We start from the raw sequence: 19,115 nt of genomic DNA on the forward strand, positions 1-19,115 counted from the left end.
AACCAACATCAACCGATTCTTCTCTATTTAGGGTTTAAATAGAGAGTGATTTTGATTCATTTAGGGCATGTTGTTTATGTGATTATTTGTATTATCATTTTTTTGTGTAACGTTTGATTTCAGTATGTATAAACGATACATTAAAATGTGTGCAGTATTTATTTCCTATTGTGGGAATATGATAATAATAACAATATATGCTAGGATTGGCAATTTTTGGCCCGACACGATAACGCGACACGAATTCGCATGAAATTAATGGGTTTGGGTCAGAGCTTATTGGGTTCGTGTCCTTATCAGGTCGACCCGTTAAGAACACAAAAATTTTGTGTCGTGTTCGTGTTACCCATTAAAAAATAATATTATTATATTATTAATTTTTATTATTTTAAAAATGATGTTTTTTGTTAGATTTCGGTGGATTTTGTTGCTACGAATCTATTGATATTATTGTTCATCAAATCAAATTGTGTAATTAGATTTTAGATTTTAATTGGATTTTTAACGATCAGATTCAAGGTTTTGTAACTTTTGTTAATCATGAGTAGTTGTTAACAGGTTCTTACCGTGTTATGGGTTCTAATAGTGTTATCATGTTGTGTTGCTATAGTGTCGTGTCATGTACGTGTTGTTATTGTGTCGTGTTGACCCAAGATGGTTCGTGTCATTAATGGGTTCGTGTCGTGTTCGGGTTTAAGGGTAGCAGGCCGTGTTCATGTTCGGGTTTGGGGTTTTCTTAATGGGTCGTGTTCGTATTTGTTCTTGTTGGGTCGTGTCGTTAACAGGCTAACCCGATAACGACCCAACTCGCACGATTTGTCAAGCCTAAATTATATGCCATATTGTGAATGATGTTTCCTATTGTTGCTGCATGGAATTTTACAAAAATCGGTCTTTCCTAATTTTTTTGGCGATTGAATTAACATAGGATGGTATGGTATATATTCAGTATTAGTATATTAATTTTAAATAAAAATATGAGTGAAATATAATAGTGGAATCAAAGATTACTAGTACTACCTATATTGTATTACTAATCGTCAGATGACACATTTAATAGTGGAAGGATAAAAACATATTGAACATTTGGCAATGAAATAATTGAAAAAAAACACTATTTTCATTACTCCATCCGTGGTTCAGTCCCACAAGAATATGCACTTTTGGTTGGGCACAAATTTTAATGCACAATAGGTAAAGTAAGAGAGATAGAAAGAAAAAATTAAATAAAATATTGTACTACATGATTATATAAAAAATAATTATACAGATTTATACATGTATAAAAATGACATATTATGATGGATAGGTTGATATTCAACTAATTATAGAAACATACGAAAAACTGTGGTAAATCTTAAATGTTGAGCTTGTTGATTTACTAGTATACATAGTCAAATACAGATAATATGCAGTAATCCAATTCTAGCGACAAAGAAGTAACTTTAAATTTGCACGATACATATTCTCTTATTTTAAATTGAAGAATACAAGACTAATCTTGATTGACAAATTTATTCAATAACAAACATAACACAAAGGCATTCCCTACATATCTTACAAAACCAGACAGCAAACAGATCACTTCCCTCTCACTTTCATGATCAAGCCATGACGGGGCAGACGGAGGGCGTTGCAGGTTCGGCCTTGATGAGGGCCGCCAGCAGCTCACCGCGGTCATGGAAGATCTCAACCTTCACAATCTTTGATTCTTCATTCAACTGTTTGCAAATTGTACAATTGTCAACAACACATACAAAAAATACAAAGAAATGATAAGATAATTCCTAACCTCAAAAATGGCTATTCCAAACACCTCGATCAACTCCCCTGTTGGAGGGATGTCTTTGTAAGAGCCCTCCATGTAACCCCAGTGCCTGTACTTGTATACAATCACCGGTGGCCCCGAGTAAACTTGAATGACTTCAAGGGCGAATCCTCGAGGGAAAACTTGCCTGAATGCAGCCATGGAAGACTCATTTGTCTCCTGATCGGGGTTGTACACCCTCAATTTTGGTGGCAATGATGTTTGGAGAAACATATTGTAGCCTCCCCCAATCTTCCCAACTTCCTCCAAAGTCAAGCACTTTTTGCCTGCAATTTACTTGTTAGCGCTCACTGATAGGGGCAGACGCACGAAAAAAATGTTGGTATAGACTTTTTTTGAGTTTTTTTCTTATCTTAAAATATAGGGATATTGGCTTCTAATATCATGGAACTTTCAAATAGTTGAGTTTTTCCCACGAACTTTAAACTTAAAAATCATGCTCCCACCAACGAAAAAATTTCGGCTATATTAATGGATTGGAAAACAATTTTGGAGGTTGTACTTCAAGAAAAATGTTAAGGATAATCTCCTTAACTTGATTCAATTCCTTCGTGGAGTCGCGGGAATCTTTGCCCGACGATCAACAACGATAAGAATTAGGGTTTCTTTGTGAAGAAGACAGAAAAAATAGCGTAAAAATATCTTATTTCGTAAAGAGTGAAATAAAATACACGCATATTTATACTAGGACCCTAGAGTTGATTCGACCTACGATCCGGGAAAGAATCAACGAAGAAAACCCTGAAAGGAGCTTATAATTCGCTCGACGCAAAATAATTTAAATAAATCCGAAAAATACTAATGACAATAAAATAAGGAAAAATAATAAAAGAACTGCTAAAGTCTTCCTCATGGTTTGGTCACGTCGGCTAGGCGAGCCGGCGGCCGTCTCTGCCGACGAGTGCGATCTCTGGCAATGCTTCTCTCTGTCTCCTTGATTCCTCTCTCTCTCTCTCTCTCGTGTTCCCTTCCAATTCTTCTATCAACTCGTCGTGAAAGGTCTCCTCTGGGCGATCAGACGAATGCTCCGTAACAAAAACTATCCTAAAAGATTGAAGAACTTGAGGCCCTCGAAGTTGTTGTCGAGAAATTAGGGAAAAAATCCGCATCATGATATTATTTGCCATAATTTTTTTGCATGTTGGAAATAACAAACTCGGGTAAAGTTCGTGATATTATTTGCCAAGTTTAAAGTTCGTGGGAAAAAACCCAACTTTTTTAAAGCTCCATGATTTTAGGAGCCAATATCCCTAAAATATAATAGGACAAGGTTAACCAAAAGTAGGAAAAATAAAGTGGAACAATTAACAAGGGTCGAACCAAAAACCTATAGTTGGGTCCTACTTCTACATCAAACCTCTACTAATTAGGTATTCAGTAACGTCTACTTAGCAATGGATAGTGATATCTTTCAAGCAATTTCTACAATTTCAACACAAAAAAATAAGTTGGTAGGGCCTTACATGTGAATATGCATATGCTCACAGATTGGCATATCGTCTCAAAACACAAAAGGTCTCACTCACCAAAAATCAATTTGGTGAAAACAGATATACAACGATTATCTCAATCAATCCTAGCTACACTAGGAATTAAAGAATCAACCACCACAAAACCATTTTTATAGCATGAAAATAAAAGGGAAATGCATGTACCATTGACACCAAGAACACAATTTTTGTGATCAAAAGTTTTGTATTGATCTGGATTGGCCTTGTGCACCAACTCCATCTCCCATGTCTTGACAAGATTCTGAACATACTCTTCCAAGGATTCAGCTGGCCACACCTGCGAAACGACGAAGATAACTCAATCTTGAATGCAAGAAAGGAGGGTTATGGTTTCATGTAAGCATACTTTAGTTCTTCCCTCTTCGAAGAACTTGTCGATGATGGTGTAATCGGGAGGTCCGGCTATCCATTCGGTGGCCTCGATATCCTCTGGCGTCAAGTATGACCGGTATTTGTTGCCACCAACGTTGGAAGTTGCCATGTTTTATGTCGAATAGGACTGAGCTTATGCTGCTATAAGTGAGATGTATTTCGTTGAAAGCATTGAAATGCAATGTCATTTATAAGAAGAAACGGACTCGGAAATTTCCATCCAATTGCAAGTGTCAATTCGTTTGCTTATTCATTGCAAGAAAGGTTAAATTTTTTTTATAAAGTGTGGTTAACCATGCAAAATAACAACTACTAGTATTCTAATGATCGAACACACCAACAATCCATAGAAAAGTAGATATAAAAATAATAATTTCTCGGCTCTACTCATATTGAACTGTTTAGGGTGATTGGTCATTATTTTTAGTCAGCGTTATTATGTTTAGAGTAAACTACAAAAATGGTCTATGGACTATGAGTTTATCTGGTCATAGTCCCTGACTTTAAAAATATCGCCAGACATTCCTGGACTAAGGGTTTGTCTCGAAATTGGTCCTTTTGCCATTTTTTTATACCAAAATACTCTTTTGAGGGTTTGGGCAATTTGGTCTTTTTACACTTTTAACATTTTAAATCTGATATTATTTCAGAGATATATTAAATCTTATATTATTTCAAAATTATCATTCTTCTTCCCTTTTGTCATCCTTCACTTTGTTTCTTTATTTCAATATTTTATTTAATTTTATAAAATTAAATTTAAATTTAGATTTTTAAATACTAATAAATTTTTATTAATTATTAAACTTATTAAATAAAAAAAATTAATAGTTTTAATCAATATTTGATATTGTCTAATATTTAATCAATAAGGTATGCCGACGTCAACTTAGTTTTAATCAATATTTAATAGTTTTAATCATAAATAGATCATATAACACGATTATTCTAAAATAAATATGCATGTAATGTAAGACTAATATAATTTTCGTTTATTTATTTGAAAACAACCAAAATTAACTAGAAAATTTAAGCAAAATACTCCTATACAAAAAAATTAGTAGTATCAATTTTTTAGTTAACTTCATAATATATAATCACAAGCAATTATAACAACCGAACGAAGGTTAAGTAGAATACCTCTTACTTTCCATCATGATTAATATTATTTTTCTGTACTTCTTTGATTCAACTAAATATTGTATTAAATAACAAAAATTAATAGTTTTAATCAATATTTATAGTGTCCATGAATTAATAATTTAAATTAATATAAAGTTATTGATATTTAAAAATCTAAATTTAAAATTTAATTTTATAAAATTAAATCTAATATTGAAATAAAGAAACAAAGTGAAGGATGACAAAAGGGAAGAAGAATAATAATTTGGAAATAATACCAGATTTAATACATCACTGAAATAATATCAGATTTAAAATGTTAAAAGTGTAAAAAGACCAAACTCTCAAAAGGATATTTTGTTATCAAAAAATGGCAAAAGGATCAATTTCAAGATAAACCCTTAGTCTAGGGATGTCTGGCGATATTTTTAAAGTCCAGGGACTATGGGCGAGATAAACCCATAGTCCATGGACCATTTTTGTAGTTCACTCTATGTTTAATTAGACAATTATTCAAAGATTCAAGTTTTATATACTCCCTCCATCCCACTCTGAGTGAAACATTTCTTATGCGACACGAGATTTTATATAGTACTGTTCTGTGAGTTAAGTTGAGAAAAATAAAGTAAAAGAGAGAACAAAAAATAGAGAAAGTGATATTCTTATTTTAAGAATTGTGTCATTTAGAGCGATACATCCAAAAAGAAAAATGTGTCACTTAACTGGCTTCAGAACCGTGGGCCGATTCAGGAACTTGCCGGAGGCCCCAAGTAAACTTGAATGACTTCAAGGGCGATTCCTCGAGGGAAAACTTGCCTGAATGCAGCCATGGAAGACTCATTTGTCTCCTGATCGGGGTTGTACACCCTCAATTTTGGTGGCAATGATGTTTGGAGAAACATATTGTAGCCTCCCCCAATCTTCCCAACTTCCTCCAAAGTCAAGCACTTTTTGCCTCCAAAATGTCTGGCGATATTTTTAAAGTCCAGGGACTATGGGCGAGATAAACCCATAGTCCATGGACCATTTTTGTAGTTCACTCTATGTTTAATTAGACAATTATTCAAAGATTCAAGTTTTATATACTCCCTCCATCCCACTCTGAGTGAAACATTTCTTATTCGACACGAGATTTTATATAGTACTGTTCTGTGAGTTAAGTTGAGAAAAATAAAGTAAAAGAGAGAACAAAAAATAGAGAAAGTGATATTTTAATTTTAAGAATGGTGTCATTTAGAGCGATACATCCAAAAAGAAAAATATGTCACTTAACTGGCTTCAGAACAGTGGGCCGATTCAGGTTCCAAAATTCTAGAACAGAATCAGGTCGTAAATGCCTGTTCCGGGCGGTTCTAAATTGGAACTGCGAAAAACCGCCGAAAAACCATGAAACCGAGCTAGAATTGCAAACAACCACCGGTTCGGAACCAAAACCGGAACTGTAACCGTAACCGCGAAACACCCTCGTGGTTCGGTTCCGATTCAGAAATTTCCAAACCGAAACCCCTAGTTCCGGACTGTAACTGCCGGTTCCGGAACCATGTCGTGGGCATCTCTAACTTAGAGTGGAACAGAGGGACTAATAAATAAATCAGCGCTACGAGAATAATTAAACTAAAATAGTACGTTGCAAGTTCGCTACGGTCTATATAAGGAGGTGATTAAAGTATAACTAATATTAAGTGCATAACTAGAGAACAAATCTCAGCCATTAGATCAAAACGATCTAGTTCACTATATGAGCGTTTTAGTTCAGAATACGAATTTGAAAACAAAGAGTGAACCAAAACACCATTATCGTGAAGTAGTATTTACTCCGTTAAGGATTAAGTTCACTGTAATGACGTTTTGGTTCACTCCTTCGTGTAATGAACTAAATCACTCTTAAAATGAACTAAATCGTTCTTATGGTGAACTAAATTTGTGTTATCTAGTTATGCATTTAAATAGTGGTTTACGTAGATTAGTACTCATATATAGTTAGTTATAAATTATATAATGCGTCTCTGATTTTATAAGGACTTTTTAAATTGAACTTAAACGTATACTATTAGTGAATAAAGCTTGTATTTATCAATATTATTTATTACATATAGGTTTTCAGATAACTTAAAAGAATTTTCCTTGATTTTTTGTCATTTAAAGAAGATTTAAAAATCAGCTTAACGCCTTAACCTATATAGCCTAAAATTTTAATTTGGTCTAAGTGAACAACAAAATACGAATTGCATTTGTAATTTTTTAAAAATAAGACTTCATTGTACGCTTAAGGATTGAATTGTAGTAGAGTAGTAATTAAAAAAATAAGCATGTAAGACTTCATTGTACGATGAAGAGTGTTAATTATTTTAAGAAACGCAAAGAATTTTCAAACTCGATAGTGTATAAAATTGGGGTTAATATATTTTTTCAAGATATGCTTTTCAGTTTTCAAACCCAATACACATATTTTTTTCAGAAATGCTTTCAGCTTTCAAACCCAATACACATATTTTTTCAGAAATGCTTTCAGTTTTCAAACTCGATAGATAGTATTCTAACTCTGCATAGTCATAAAAGATTGTAGTCAAAGACAGATAACTTTTTTCTAAGTATTATATTTTGGAATAAATTAACCGGTAAATAAAAATAAGTTGTAAAAATAAATTTTTCTTTCGGGTAAATTTTTAGAGCTGGCAATTCTCGGTTACCAAAGAATCAAATTGCAAATCGTCAAACTCAAATTCATTATCCTAAACATGTAGCACTAAAGTCTCCTTTCTTAATTCAATTGATTAACTACTTTTCTAGTGCTACTAACACCATCCACATTCGTGTCTTAATACCGTCTCTTAACTGTCTCATCTCATCACTATTCATGGGCCCCACTGCACTTTTTAACCAATCTCTTAACTAAGAGACGGCACATGCATCACTCCATCTCTTAACTATCTCATCTATTAACTATTCATTCAATTTCATTTTTTTATTTTTATTTCCAACAAATTCAATTAATATTTCATTGAAATATTAAATTAATACTAATAATTCATAAAATCATTAAAAATCACAAAAATTGCAACATCCGAAAATACGAAAAATACATAATTGAAATCCTAATATTACAATTTATTGAAATCCGCATAATCATGGAAAGTGATGCGGTAATCGTCTAACGGTTGCCAAAATTTGCCCAAATGTGCTCCATTAGATCCTCCTGGAGTTGGGCGTGGGCCATAGAATCACGTGTCCTTTCCCGAACAGATATTCGCTCTTGCAAAGAAGGATGCACTCCACTGCGAGGCGGACTACTTGCGGAAGAGCTTCCCGCGGTTTCAGGGTCGAACCAATTTCCCGCATTAGGTCCTTTTTGGCGACAATCATGTTGTGCAAGATTATGCACGTATACATGATGTCGACCATATTCTCCATAAACCACGTATGGGCCGGGGATTTGATAATGTTGAATCGAGCTTGTAGAACCTCGAACGCTCTCTCCACATCCTTGTGAGCGGCCTCTTGCTTCTGCGCAAAAAGAGCCTATTTTTCGTTTATCGGCCTGTTGAACGTCTTCACGAAGGTTGGCCACTTCGGATAGATGCCGTCGGCAAGATAGTACCACATTTTAAACTGGTGGTTGTTAGCGGTGAAGTTGATGGTCGGCGCTTTACCATTCAAAACTTCGGTGAAGAGGTCGCATTGGTTGAGCACGTTGATGTCGTTGTTCGATCCGGGGACCCCGAAAAACGCATGCCAAATCCATAGCCGGTAGTAGGCAACGACCTCGAGTATAACGGTGGGGTGGGTGCCTTTGTGGCCGCTCGTGTATGATCCCCTCCACGCCACAGGGCAATTCTTCTATTGCCAATGCATGCAATCGACGCTGCCAAACATCCAGGGGAACCCGTGCGCTTGTTCGTGAAGTCGGAGCAGAAACTGACAATTTGCGGTGCTTGGCTTCTTCAGGAATTCGTCGGTGAAGGCTGCCCGGACGCCTTTGCAGAAGTTCATCAAACACAGTCTCTCAGTGCTATCCCCAATGTGCAGGTACTCGTCGAACAAATCTGTCGTTTGTCCAGTAGCAAGCTGACGAATTGTTGCAGTACATTTCTGGAGCGTCGTGAGATTGGGACGACTAGTAGCGTCGAACCCTTCTTGGAAGTACTCTTCCCGGACCGCCAATATATTTGCAATATGCAGAAATAGTTCCCACCGCATGCGAAAACGGCGACGGAAGTAGGGATCTCCATATACCGGGTTCTCACAAAAGCAATCTCGTACTAACCTTGCGGCGGCTTCCTCCCGGTCACGACGGATGTATTTCCCGGGTTGTTTTTGACGCCCCGTGGCGGCCTCCTCCCTACGTCGCTCTTCTTCTAGCGATTCTTCCATTATTCGACTCATTTGTTCAAATGGATCCATGAATGGATTAAATTTGGGAGAAGAATTGGAGAGGAAAGAGAGATGATATGATAGTGATGAGAATAAAAAAAGATAAGGGATAATGTGTTTGTGCGTAAAATGAAAAGTATGAGTATTTATAGAATAAAAAAAAAGAAAAAACGATAATATTGCCGTTAAAAAAAATTGATTTGGGAGAAGAATTGGAGAGCAATGACAACGCCCACTCAAGGGGCGGCGAGTGGGCGTCACGCCTCGCTCCAGAGCTTGTCACGTGGCGAGATGGCCCGCCGACCCTCCCTCCCTAATGAGCTAAGCGACGAGACGGATAGGCTGCAGCGGCGTCTCGCTGCGGATGCCCTAAAACCTATCCATAAAAAATAATTTAAGAGTTAATGCAAAAATGTCTTTGGAGAATGTAGGATGCATATTTGTGATACTTCATGAAATAAAATTACAGCCGAATTGTTTAGAGCATTTCCAAGGGGAGAAGGTATATAGAAAATGTATATTATGTATTTACCTTCTTAAAAAGTGAAATTACAACAGAAGTGTTTAGAGCAACTCCAAGGGGAGAAGGTAAAGGGCGCTTTAAAAAAAAGGTAAAGGGCGCTTAGATACCGCGTCCATTCTGGAGGTCACAAGTTCGATCCCTAGGAGGCGCAACTTGCGAATCAATTTCCTCTTGGGGGTGACAGTTTACTAGCCATTACCCATGTTTGGGCATGGCAGTTTACTTGTCAGTACCCAACCAGACAACGAAGCGCAGCTCGGTGGTAAGACGCTTCACCTCTAACCTATCGGTCGGTGATCCGAGTCATCTCGGGGGTAGATGGGGAACCATCGTTAATCCTCCTTATAAAAAAAAGAAAAAAAAAAGTATATACAAAAGGTATATTATGTATTTACCTTCTTAAAAAGTGAAATATACCATTTTAAAAAGTAACACATTTCAAATGGAAAAATGTATATAGAAAGGTAAATTATTTTTTTAAAATAAAATGGTAGTACAAAATGCATTAAAAAACATAAAGTGTAATACCTTCTCAAATACCTTTCCCCTTGGAGAAGGATTCTTCATGAAAAGAAGGAAATATGGTAGTTATAAGATTTTACTTCCCTATTGATGGGGAGATACCTCTTCAAAATGGGAAAAAGATATAATACTTTTTCAAATACCTCTACCCTTAGAGAATGATTTTTCATTAAAAAAAAGTAAATATAATAGTTATATCAGTTTGCCTCTTCATAGATTCTTCTAGAGAAAACTTTTAATTTATTTGATGTATTTTTCACGTTTTTATACCTTTTCAATTCTCTCATTTTACACTTCAATCTGAAGGGCACTATTAACTGCCACTGGCACATTTAATGCGGCTGCACATTTGTAAATTTGTAGGAGAACTTATTTTGCCCAACACGTCTAATTAATGATTTGCTAAGATAATAAAAGTATTTGATGATCATATGTTTTCACTTTTCAACTTCTCATTCTCTCAACATTGGTCGATAGGGAAGAAGTTGTATCCTCCCTCTTGCGTTGGTCGATAAGAAAGAAATTGTATCCTCATTATCTTTGTTATAGTGGAAGTAGTTCGGAGTTGGACCCATTGGTGTTTTTCACATAAATCTTGGTGTCCTTTTCGTTATTGTATTTTGGGAATTTTCTACTAGATTGTCCGGACGAGGAAGTGATAATTATCTTTGGCCTTTTATTTATCTTTTCTTGTTTTTGTTGCGCCACATAATTAACGGTTTTTCTCAGAGCATCCGTAATGGTGCCTAGCGCACAGCCTAGCCGAGCGCCGGCGCTAGGCGGTGCGCTAGGCGAACCATTGCAACCGCCTAGCGGTTTTCGGATAAAAAACCGCCTAGCGCTAGGCGATTTTGTGGTGCTGGGCGATCCGCTCGGCGCCATTGCAGCGTCCGGATCGCCTAGCGCATTGCCAAGCGGATTTTTATTTTTTATTTTTTTTATTTTCAAAACACTATATATACGCGGTTTGCACACGTCACTTTCATTCGCACCACTTGTTTTAACGAGTACTCTCTCTATCTTAATTTCTGTACAAGATCAACATCGAGAAATGAGTAACGCGGGTGGTAGTAGTGGGGGGATGCTGAGGAGTACGAACGTCGAATGGCCGAAGCGTTAGAGGCCTATACGACCCGCGAGATAAACCAATGGATGCAAAGGGCCTTGCAGCCGGCGGTACCTCGACCTCGCCCGGTGGTCCACCGCCGAGAAGTGATTGATCGTGATCACGTAGCTGCACATCAGCGCCTATACGAAGACTACTTCGCACAGGAGCCGCGGTTCAACGCCAACCTTTTCAGTTTTAGGATGAGCAGAGCCCTGTTTATGCGTATTGTTAACGCTTTGGAGCATCGATATCTGTATTTCCGCTTCAGGCACGATGCGGCTGGTAGACCCGGCCACACACCTATTCAAAAGTGCACTGCGGCAATCCGGCAGTTGGCCTACATAGGCGCGGCAGACATGTGGGACGAGTACCTCCACATCGGTGAGACGACTGCCCTGCAATGTATGAAGTTTTTCTGTCAGGGCGTGATTGAAATATTCAGTGATCAGTACCTTCGAAGCCCTACCCCCGAAGACTGCCGGGATCTGATGCGGATGCACGGGGAGCAGCATGGGTTCCCGGGGATGTTAGGCAGCATAGATTGTATGCATTGGGAGTGGAAGAATCGTCCCGCTTCCTGGAAGGGGTGTTCTACACGACCGACTACAAGGGAAAGAATCTCACGATGATCCTCGATGACGTAGCTGATTACCGGCTGTGGATTTGGCATGCGTATCTTGGGGTAGCCGGTTCGAACAACGACCTCAACGTCCTCAACTCGTCGCCACTTTTCAATGAGCAGTGCCAGGGCGTCGGCCCGGCCATCAGTTTTGTCACCAACGGCAACCAACATGATATGGGCTACTACTTGGCGGATGGGATATACCCTAGGTGGCCCGTCTTTGTGAAGACGATCCGATGCGCATCGGATGAGAAGAAGGTCTACTTTGCGGCACGGCAGGAGTCGGCGCGCAAGGACGTGGAGCGCGCATTTGGTGTGCTCCAGTCTCGATGGGCGGCAGTTAGGGGTCCAACGCGTTTGTGGCATGTCGACTGCATTGCTGATATAATGTACGCCTGTATTATCATGCACAACATGATTGTCGAAGATGAAGGTGTACAACTGACTAATTGGGCCAACGACGATAATGAAGCCGGTCCAAGCCACGGCGTGGCCGCCCCCAACGTACGGAGTGGGGTGACTCACGATGAAGCCCGCCGCCTCCAAGCACATGCCGACATGCGCCAAACGGATGCTCATATTCGACTTCAAAAGGATTTAATTGAAGAGTTATGGGCGCGGAGGACTGCAAGGCGTTAGTTTTTTTTAATTATGTAATTTTTTTTAATTAATGTACTTTTTAAATTTTAGTAATATTATTGAATTTTCTCGTATCTGTGTCGTAAATTTAATTCAGTATTTTTTGTGATTGTTAATTATTTGTTTTATATAATTTTGAGTGATGTGGATAGACTATGGCTAGGCTATTGTTGGGCTATTTGCTTGTCTTGATGATATGATAGGAAGAGTTTATGGCTAGGCTATTGCTGGGCTATTCCCATTGTGGATGCTCTCATAGACATTTTCTAAAATATTGACTTTCATTTTATTTAGTTACTTCATTTTTGCGTGGATAGAAATCACAACATATTAACTACGTGATGAATCAAAAACAAAAGGTCAATAATGTCATTGGGGCTCGAAGGGGCAAAATGAGTAAGAAAAAGTGGAATTGTATCTTAAGTGATATGAATTTTTGTTTAGATACCTTGGCTGTAATATATTTTCATGAAGTACTGCAAATTTGCATCGTATATTGTCTAGAAATCTAAGTAGATGGCACGATGTTTTAATGTAGAATTAATGAAGCACGAGAAAAATAAATAAAGTGTTCGAAGTGATTACGTAAGGACACGTGTCATTAGGGCCACTATTATGTGCTCAATATCCAACTCCATCTCCATCTCCATCTCCATCTCCATCACCATCTCCTTCTCCATCTCCATCTCCATCTCCAGTAATAAAATGATGCAACTGTGATCTGCTTATAAGGTGTCATTTTCGACTACAACACACTAGGTCTGAAAAAACTGATAAAATTGGCCAAATACATAGCAATCCAATTTAGCCAGAATGAAGAAAGCTTCGAATATGCAAGACAAAGATTTCCATTTCCAAATTGAAGAATACAAGACTAATCCTGATTCACAAATTTATTCAAAAGCCAACACACATACACATTCCCTACATATTTCCAAATTAAATCCATAAAACAAAAAGCAACACATCATTTTTCTCCTCAAGCCATGAAGGGGCAGCCAACACCCTCCGAAGGTTTGGCCTTAAGGAGGCCCGCCAACAGTTCGCCCCGGTCATGGAAGAACTCGATCTTCACAATCTTCGATTCTTTATTCAACTGTTTGAAAATTGTACAATTGCCAACAACCTTAGATCTCACAACATCACATGAAAAAACATACAAAGAAATGGTAAGATCATTCGTACCTCAAAAATGGCCATTCCAAACACCTCAATCAACTCCCCTGTTGGAGGGAGGTCTTTGTAAGAGCCCTCCATGTAACCCCAGTGCCTGTACTTATATGCAATCACTGGATGCCCCGAGTAAACTTGAACCACTTCAAGGGCGAATCCTCGTGGGAAAACTTGTCTGAACGCCGTCTGGGACGACTCATACGTCTCCTGATCAGGGTCGTAGAACCTCAATTCCGGTGGCAGTGATGTCTGGAGAAACACATTGTAGCTTCCCCCAATCTTCCCAGTTTCCTCCAAAGTGAAATACTTCTTCCCTGCAATTTACTTCCACTTTTAATACTCAGTGCTCACGGATTGACATATCATTTCTACACGAAACATTGATCAATCCTACACTAGGAATTAAACAATCAATTAACAAAATTACACAAAAAGAAATCATTTTTCTAGCATGAAGAGCATAAGAAATGCATGTACTATTGATGCCAAGAACAAATTTTTTGGGATCAAGTGTTTTGTATTGATCTGGATTGGCCTTATGTACCAATTCCATTTCCCATGTCTTGACAAGATGCTGAACATACTTTTCGAAGGATCCAGCTGGCCATATCTGCGAAATTGATGAAAAAAAAATCAATCTTGAATGTAAGAAAAGGAGGGCTATGGATTCATGTAAGCATACTTTGGTTCTGCCTTCTTCGAAGAACTTATCGATGACGGTGTAATCGGGAGGTCCAGCTCTCCATTGAGTGGTCTTGAGATCCTCGGGGGTCAAGTAAGATCGGTATTTGTTGCCACCGCCGTTGGAAGTTGCCATGTTTTCTGTCGAATAGGATTGAGGTGATGCGTGACTGAGATGTGTTTTGGTTTATATAAGAGTAATTTCATCGAACAGTTTGTGTGCATTCTCATTGGCGGAGTTCGGAAATTTCCATCCACTTAGGAGAAGTCAATTCCAAAAAAATTTTAAAAGATTCTTCAGCTACCCTGCTTTGAAAATCCACATGGCGAATTCATAATTTAACTTTGCAATGTCTTCTAACACAGCAATTGTTACCAAATTATGTGGATCCATCTTAATTCAAATTTCATCAATTTTCTATTAGAATTTGTTGGCCTGAATTGGGTGTCGATTAAAAATTTAAGATAGATGAACGACGCATGCCAAAAATTAATTATTGACCATATACAGAACTTTTAATTAATTTTAATAACTACTCCTACAACCTTAATTAATTTATCTCTATTTTTGAACAAAAATAGAGTCTAACACAATTACTCCATCAGTTTATGTAGATGACAACGAATATATATAATTGGTGGTAATAAATTAAAAATTAAACACATTTTGAGAAACTTGAAAACATATTTTCAGAATTAAAAGGTAGAACCGAGGTTCCACCGTTTATTATACTCGAATTAAAATAATTCAAAAATTATTATAAAACTAATATATAAAAGTAGAACCAACTTTTAACCATTCTTTTACCAACTTTCTTTAAAAAATCTTAAAACTCATGTCAAATTTAATTAAAGACTTCTAATGTGGAACGGGGAGAATTTATTATAAAAATTATTATTGAAGTATTGAATTAGTTGTCTATTTAGAAAAAAGAAATTACAAAATCGCAATTAGGTCTAACCCTACTCAGGTTGCAAGCTAATCAAGTGTAAACTAATCAAGGTTGTAATTGAGGCAAGAAATTACAAGTGTAGAATAAATTGGGGCAATCAAGTTGATTATGAATCGAACTAGGTAATATAGAACTTCAAGATTTAGGTCAATAATGACTCCAAGAATTAATTAAAAACAGTTCAAAAAATAAACCAGTAATAAGCTTAGATATTAATAATATGTAAACCACAACAAATTTAAACAAGCAGTCCTACATTAATTAGTATAAATAAAAACTAGTAAATTACTTAATTTAAAAAAACAACTAATTCTAATTTAGATGCAACTTCATCGAGATTATCTCAATCATCTAGATCCAACTCCGCCCAGATTATCTCAATCATCTCGTCAAAAGATTTAATCACAGGCCATTGATAAACCGAAAATGGAAAGGTAAAATAGGAAGAATTTCTAAAATGAATGTTTTTCTCATGGCCAATCCCAAGGGATAAAGGCGGTGATGAATCGGCGAATTTTTGATGGTGATGAATGCAGGAAGATGCAGATCACGACACAGAGATTTTACGTGGTTCGATTTACTGAGGTAAATCTACGTCCACGGGAAGAAATGAGGGCAGAGTTGTATTGCTTGATCTGTTTTCTTACAGCTTACAATACAGACTTGCTATTTTGTATTTGATCTCTAGAAAGCGAGAGAGTCTTAGAACGTAACCCTATCTATCTGATCTAGGTTCTATTTATACATTGAACCTAGATCGTGGCATGCAGCCATTTACTAGGTAGTGGATGTCGTGGAGATCGTGGCGATCTTGCATGGGTCCACTATCCTGCATGAGTTAATGACTGCTTGACACCACTAAATAGATCGTGGGTGTAGTGGAGGTGGAAATCCTGCATGAGTCCACTATCTCCTAGTTCGGTCGAATACTGAGACCGAACTGCTGAATGATTGCCGAGCAGCTTTTGCCGATCTGAGAGTAGAGCTTGATGCCGACCTGAGAGCAGAGTTTGATTGGTTGGCTTTTACCGAGCTGTAGGCTGGGGCCGAACTCTTTGGTTGTGCCGAACTGAACTCTTTAGTCATGCCGGACTGATACTCTTTCTTGGGCTTTAGGCTGATGGGCTTTACTGCTGTTGGACTTGTTTAGTTCGTACTCCATCACTACCCCCCCCGGAAAGCGAAGTGAATTACTTCGGCATTCTGGATAAAGGTACGGGGTAAGTTGATGTTTGTCCTCGGTCTTATGAAGTGAACTCTTCTTTGACCGGACTCGTCTTTGGTCTGATGAAATAAACATCTTTGACCGGACTCGTCTTTGGTCTGATGAAATAAACATCTTTGACCGGATTCGTCTTGTGTCCTAATTTGGCGAGTTTTATCGCTCGGATCGGACTTTCCGTTGTCCTAATTTGGGGATCGGACTTTCCCTTGTCCTAATTCGGCGAGTTTTATCGCGTGGATCGGACTTTCCCTTGTCCTAATTCAGGCAAGTTTTATCGCGAGAATCGGACTTTTGTTGCAGTTCGTTTCAGACGAAGTGCTTGATTTTTAAGCCGAATTGTGGTCTTGTATCCTCTTTAGAAGCTTGGACTTCACAATCGTTGGCTTATTGCAGCTCGTTTCAGACGAACTGCTTGTTTAAGCTGAATTGTGGTCTTGTATCCTCTTTAGAAGCTTTGACTCACAATCGTTGGCTTGTTGCAGCTCGTTTCAGACGAACTGCTTGTTTAAGCTGAATTGTGGTCTTGTATCTTCTGTAGAAGCTTTGACTCACAATCGTTGGCTTGTATATGTTCTAAGAAGGGGATCAGCCTTCGAAGAACAAGATACCTCAGTAACATTTGTAAGAGACGACACGCACAGAGACAGACAAAACACAGATAAAACGCACAGAGACAAATAAAGACCAAGTAAACCAAATAAAGCACATTGACTGAACAGGACTCAAGACTGACTGACCGGACTGTCTCTTACAAATGGAACTTTTTGAGGTTGGAAATGTGCCATGTTCGGGGTACCTGTTCTCCTGACATGTGAGCCAATTTGTAAGACCCTTTGCCGAGGACTTCTGACACCCGATACGGACCTTCCCATGTGGGTTCGAGCTTGCCCAGCTTTTCTGCTCGGCTTACTTCGTTGTTTCTCAAGACGAGATCTCCCACTTGAAATTGCAGCTTCTTCACCCTTTGGTTGTAATACCGGGCTACTTGCTCCTTGTACTTGGCTGCTTTTATGCATGCCAATTCTCTTCTTTCTTCGGCAAGATCTAGCTCAGCTCTCAGTCCGTCGTCATTCATTTCTGAGGAGAAATTTAGAGTTCGGGGACTGGGTACGCCGATCTCCACCGGAATTACGGCTTCAGTGCCGTACACCAGACTGTACGGAGTTTCACCGTTGGAGGTTGTGGGTGTAGTTCGGTAGGACCATAGGACTTGAGGGAGATTTTCTACCCATTGTCCTTTGGCTTGTTCTAACCGAGCTTTTAACCCTTTCACCAGGATACGATTTGTTACCTCCGTTTGTCCGTTTGCTTGTGGATGAGAGACCGAAGTGAACCGCTGTTGAATATTCAGCTCTTGGCACCAATTCTTGAACGTCTTGTCGGTGAACTGAGTCCCGTTATCCGAGATGAGGATGTGGGGTATGCCAAATCGGCACACTATGTTCTTCCAGACGAAGTCCAATGCCTTTGAGCTCGTTATCGCAGCTAATGGTTCAGCTTCCACCCACTTCGTGAAGTAGTCCACGGCAACGATAAGGAATTTCATTTACCGAGGAGCTTGAGGAAGTGGTCCCACTATGTCTATGCCCCATTGCATGAAAGGCCAAGGGCTCTGCATAGTGGATAGATCGGTCTGCGGCATCCTTGGGATATTTGCATGGATTTGGCACTTCGGGCAGGTCTTGACGAGCTGCACTGCTTCTTGTACCAAGGTTGGCCAATAATATCCCCATCTTAGAACTTTTTTAGCTAAAGCTCTAGCTCCGATGTGGCTGCCGCACGATCCTTCATGAACTTCTCTGAGGATGTAGTCCGTCTCTTCTGGTCCTACGCACCGCAATAACGGCTGGAGGTAAGACTTTCTAAAGAGGACTCCTTCATGAAGTTTGTACCGAAGTGCTTGGCACGTGATCTTCCGAGCTTCTCTCTTATCCTCGGGCAATTGTCCTTGATCCAGATACTGCAAGATTGGCGTCATCCAGTTCGGCGAGCTGGATACTGAACGTACCTCGGCTTCATCAATGCTTCGATGCATTAATTCTTCCGCCTTTGAGCTCGGATCTGAGGCCAACTTACTTAAGGTATCTGCTCGGCTATTTTCCGCTCTGGGAATGCGGATTATCCGAAAATAGGAGAAACTTCGGCTGATGCTTTGCGCTTTGTCCAAATACTTCTTCATTCTCTCGTCACGAGCTTCACTTGTACCCAACATGTGATTTACTATGACTTGTGAATCACAATGGACTTTGAGAGATTTGATGAGCAGACTTTGCGCTAACTGGAGTCCGGCCAGGAAGGCTTCGTACTCGGCTTCATTATTAGTAGTGGGGAATAGGAACCGAAGTGAGTAGGTTACCTCGTGTCCGTCGGGAGCGACAAGTAAAATACCAGCTCCACTTCCCATCTTGTTTGAAGCTCCATCTACGAATCCGCTCCAGCAGTCCGGCGGCTCTACTTCGGATTCC

At 38.7% G+C, this 19,115-nt stretch overlaps 2 protein-coding genes across 2 annotated transcripts; both read right to left on the reverse strand.

The window, feature by feature from the left end:
* Window positions 1-1,351: 1,351 nt before the first annotated feature.
* On the reverse strand, window positions 1,352-3,953 carry LOC121781175 (pathogen-related protein-like). Its single transcript, XM_042178892.1, has 4 exons — window positions 3,686-3,953; window positions 3,484-3,616; window positions 1,793-2,094; window positions 1,352-1,721 (listed from the first exon to the last, which is right to left on the reverse strand). Exons 1-4 carry the CDS (start codon window positions 3,818-3,820, stop codon window positions 1,605-1,607), a joined length of 687 nt encoding a protein of 228 aa, XP_042034826.1. The 5' UTR covers window positions 3,821-3,953; the 3' UTR covers window positions 1,352-1,604.
* Window positions 3,954-13,448: 9,495 nt separating this feature from the next.
* On the reverse strand, window positions 13,449-15,325 carry LOC121780856 (pathogen-related protein-like). Its single transcript, XM_042178498.1, has 4 exons — window positions 14,474-15,325; window positions 14,269-14,401; window positions 13,804-14,105; window positions 13,449-13,714 (listed from the first exon to the last, which is right to left on the reverse strand). The coding sequence occupies exons 1-4, from the start codon at window positions 14,606-14,608 to the stop codon at window positions 13,598-13,600; spliced, it is 687 nt and encodes a 228-aa protein (XP_042034432.1). The 5' UTR covers window positions 14,609-15,325; the 3' UTR covers window positions 13,449-13,597.
* Window positions 15,326-19,115: the final 3,790 nt, after the last annotated feature.

This window comes from Salvia splendens, chromosome 20 (assembly GCF_004379255.2).
Source record: "Salvia splendens isolate huo1 chromosome 20, SspV2, whole genome shotgun sequence".
In the NCBI taxonomy this organism is placed as follows: domain Eukaryota; kingdom Viridiplantae; phylum Streptophyta; class Magnoliopsida; order Lamiales; family Lamiaceae; genus Salvia; species Salvia splendens.

Coding starts and splice junctions, on each gene's coding strand:
- LOC121780856 (XM_042178498.1), bottom strand. CDS start 14,608: ATGGCAACTTCCAACGGCGGTGGCAACAAATACCGATCTTACTTGACC. Junction 14,402..14,473: donor TCGAAGAAGGCAGAACCAAA/GTATGCTTACAT, acceptor TCAATTTCGCAG/ATATGGCCAGCTGGATCCTT. Junction 14,106..14,268: donor ATTTGTTCTTGGCATCAATA/GTACATGCATTT, acceptor AGTAAATTGCAG/GGAAGAAGTATTTCACTTTG.
- LOC121781175 (XM_042178892.1), bottom strand. CDS start 3,820: ATGGCAACTTCCAACGTTGGTGGCAACAAATACCGGTCATACTTGACG. Junction 2,095..3,483: donor TTGTGTTCTTGGTGTCAATG/GTACATGCATTT, acceptor AGTAAATTGCAG/GCAAAAAGTGCTTGACTTTG. Junction 1,722..1,792: donor TTGGAATAGCCATTTTTGAG/GTTAGGAATTAT, acceptor ATTTGCAAACAG/TTGAATGAAGAATCAAAGAT.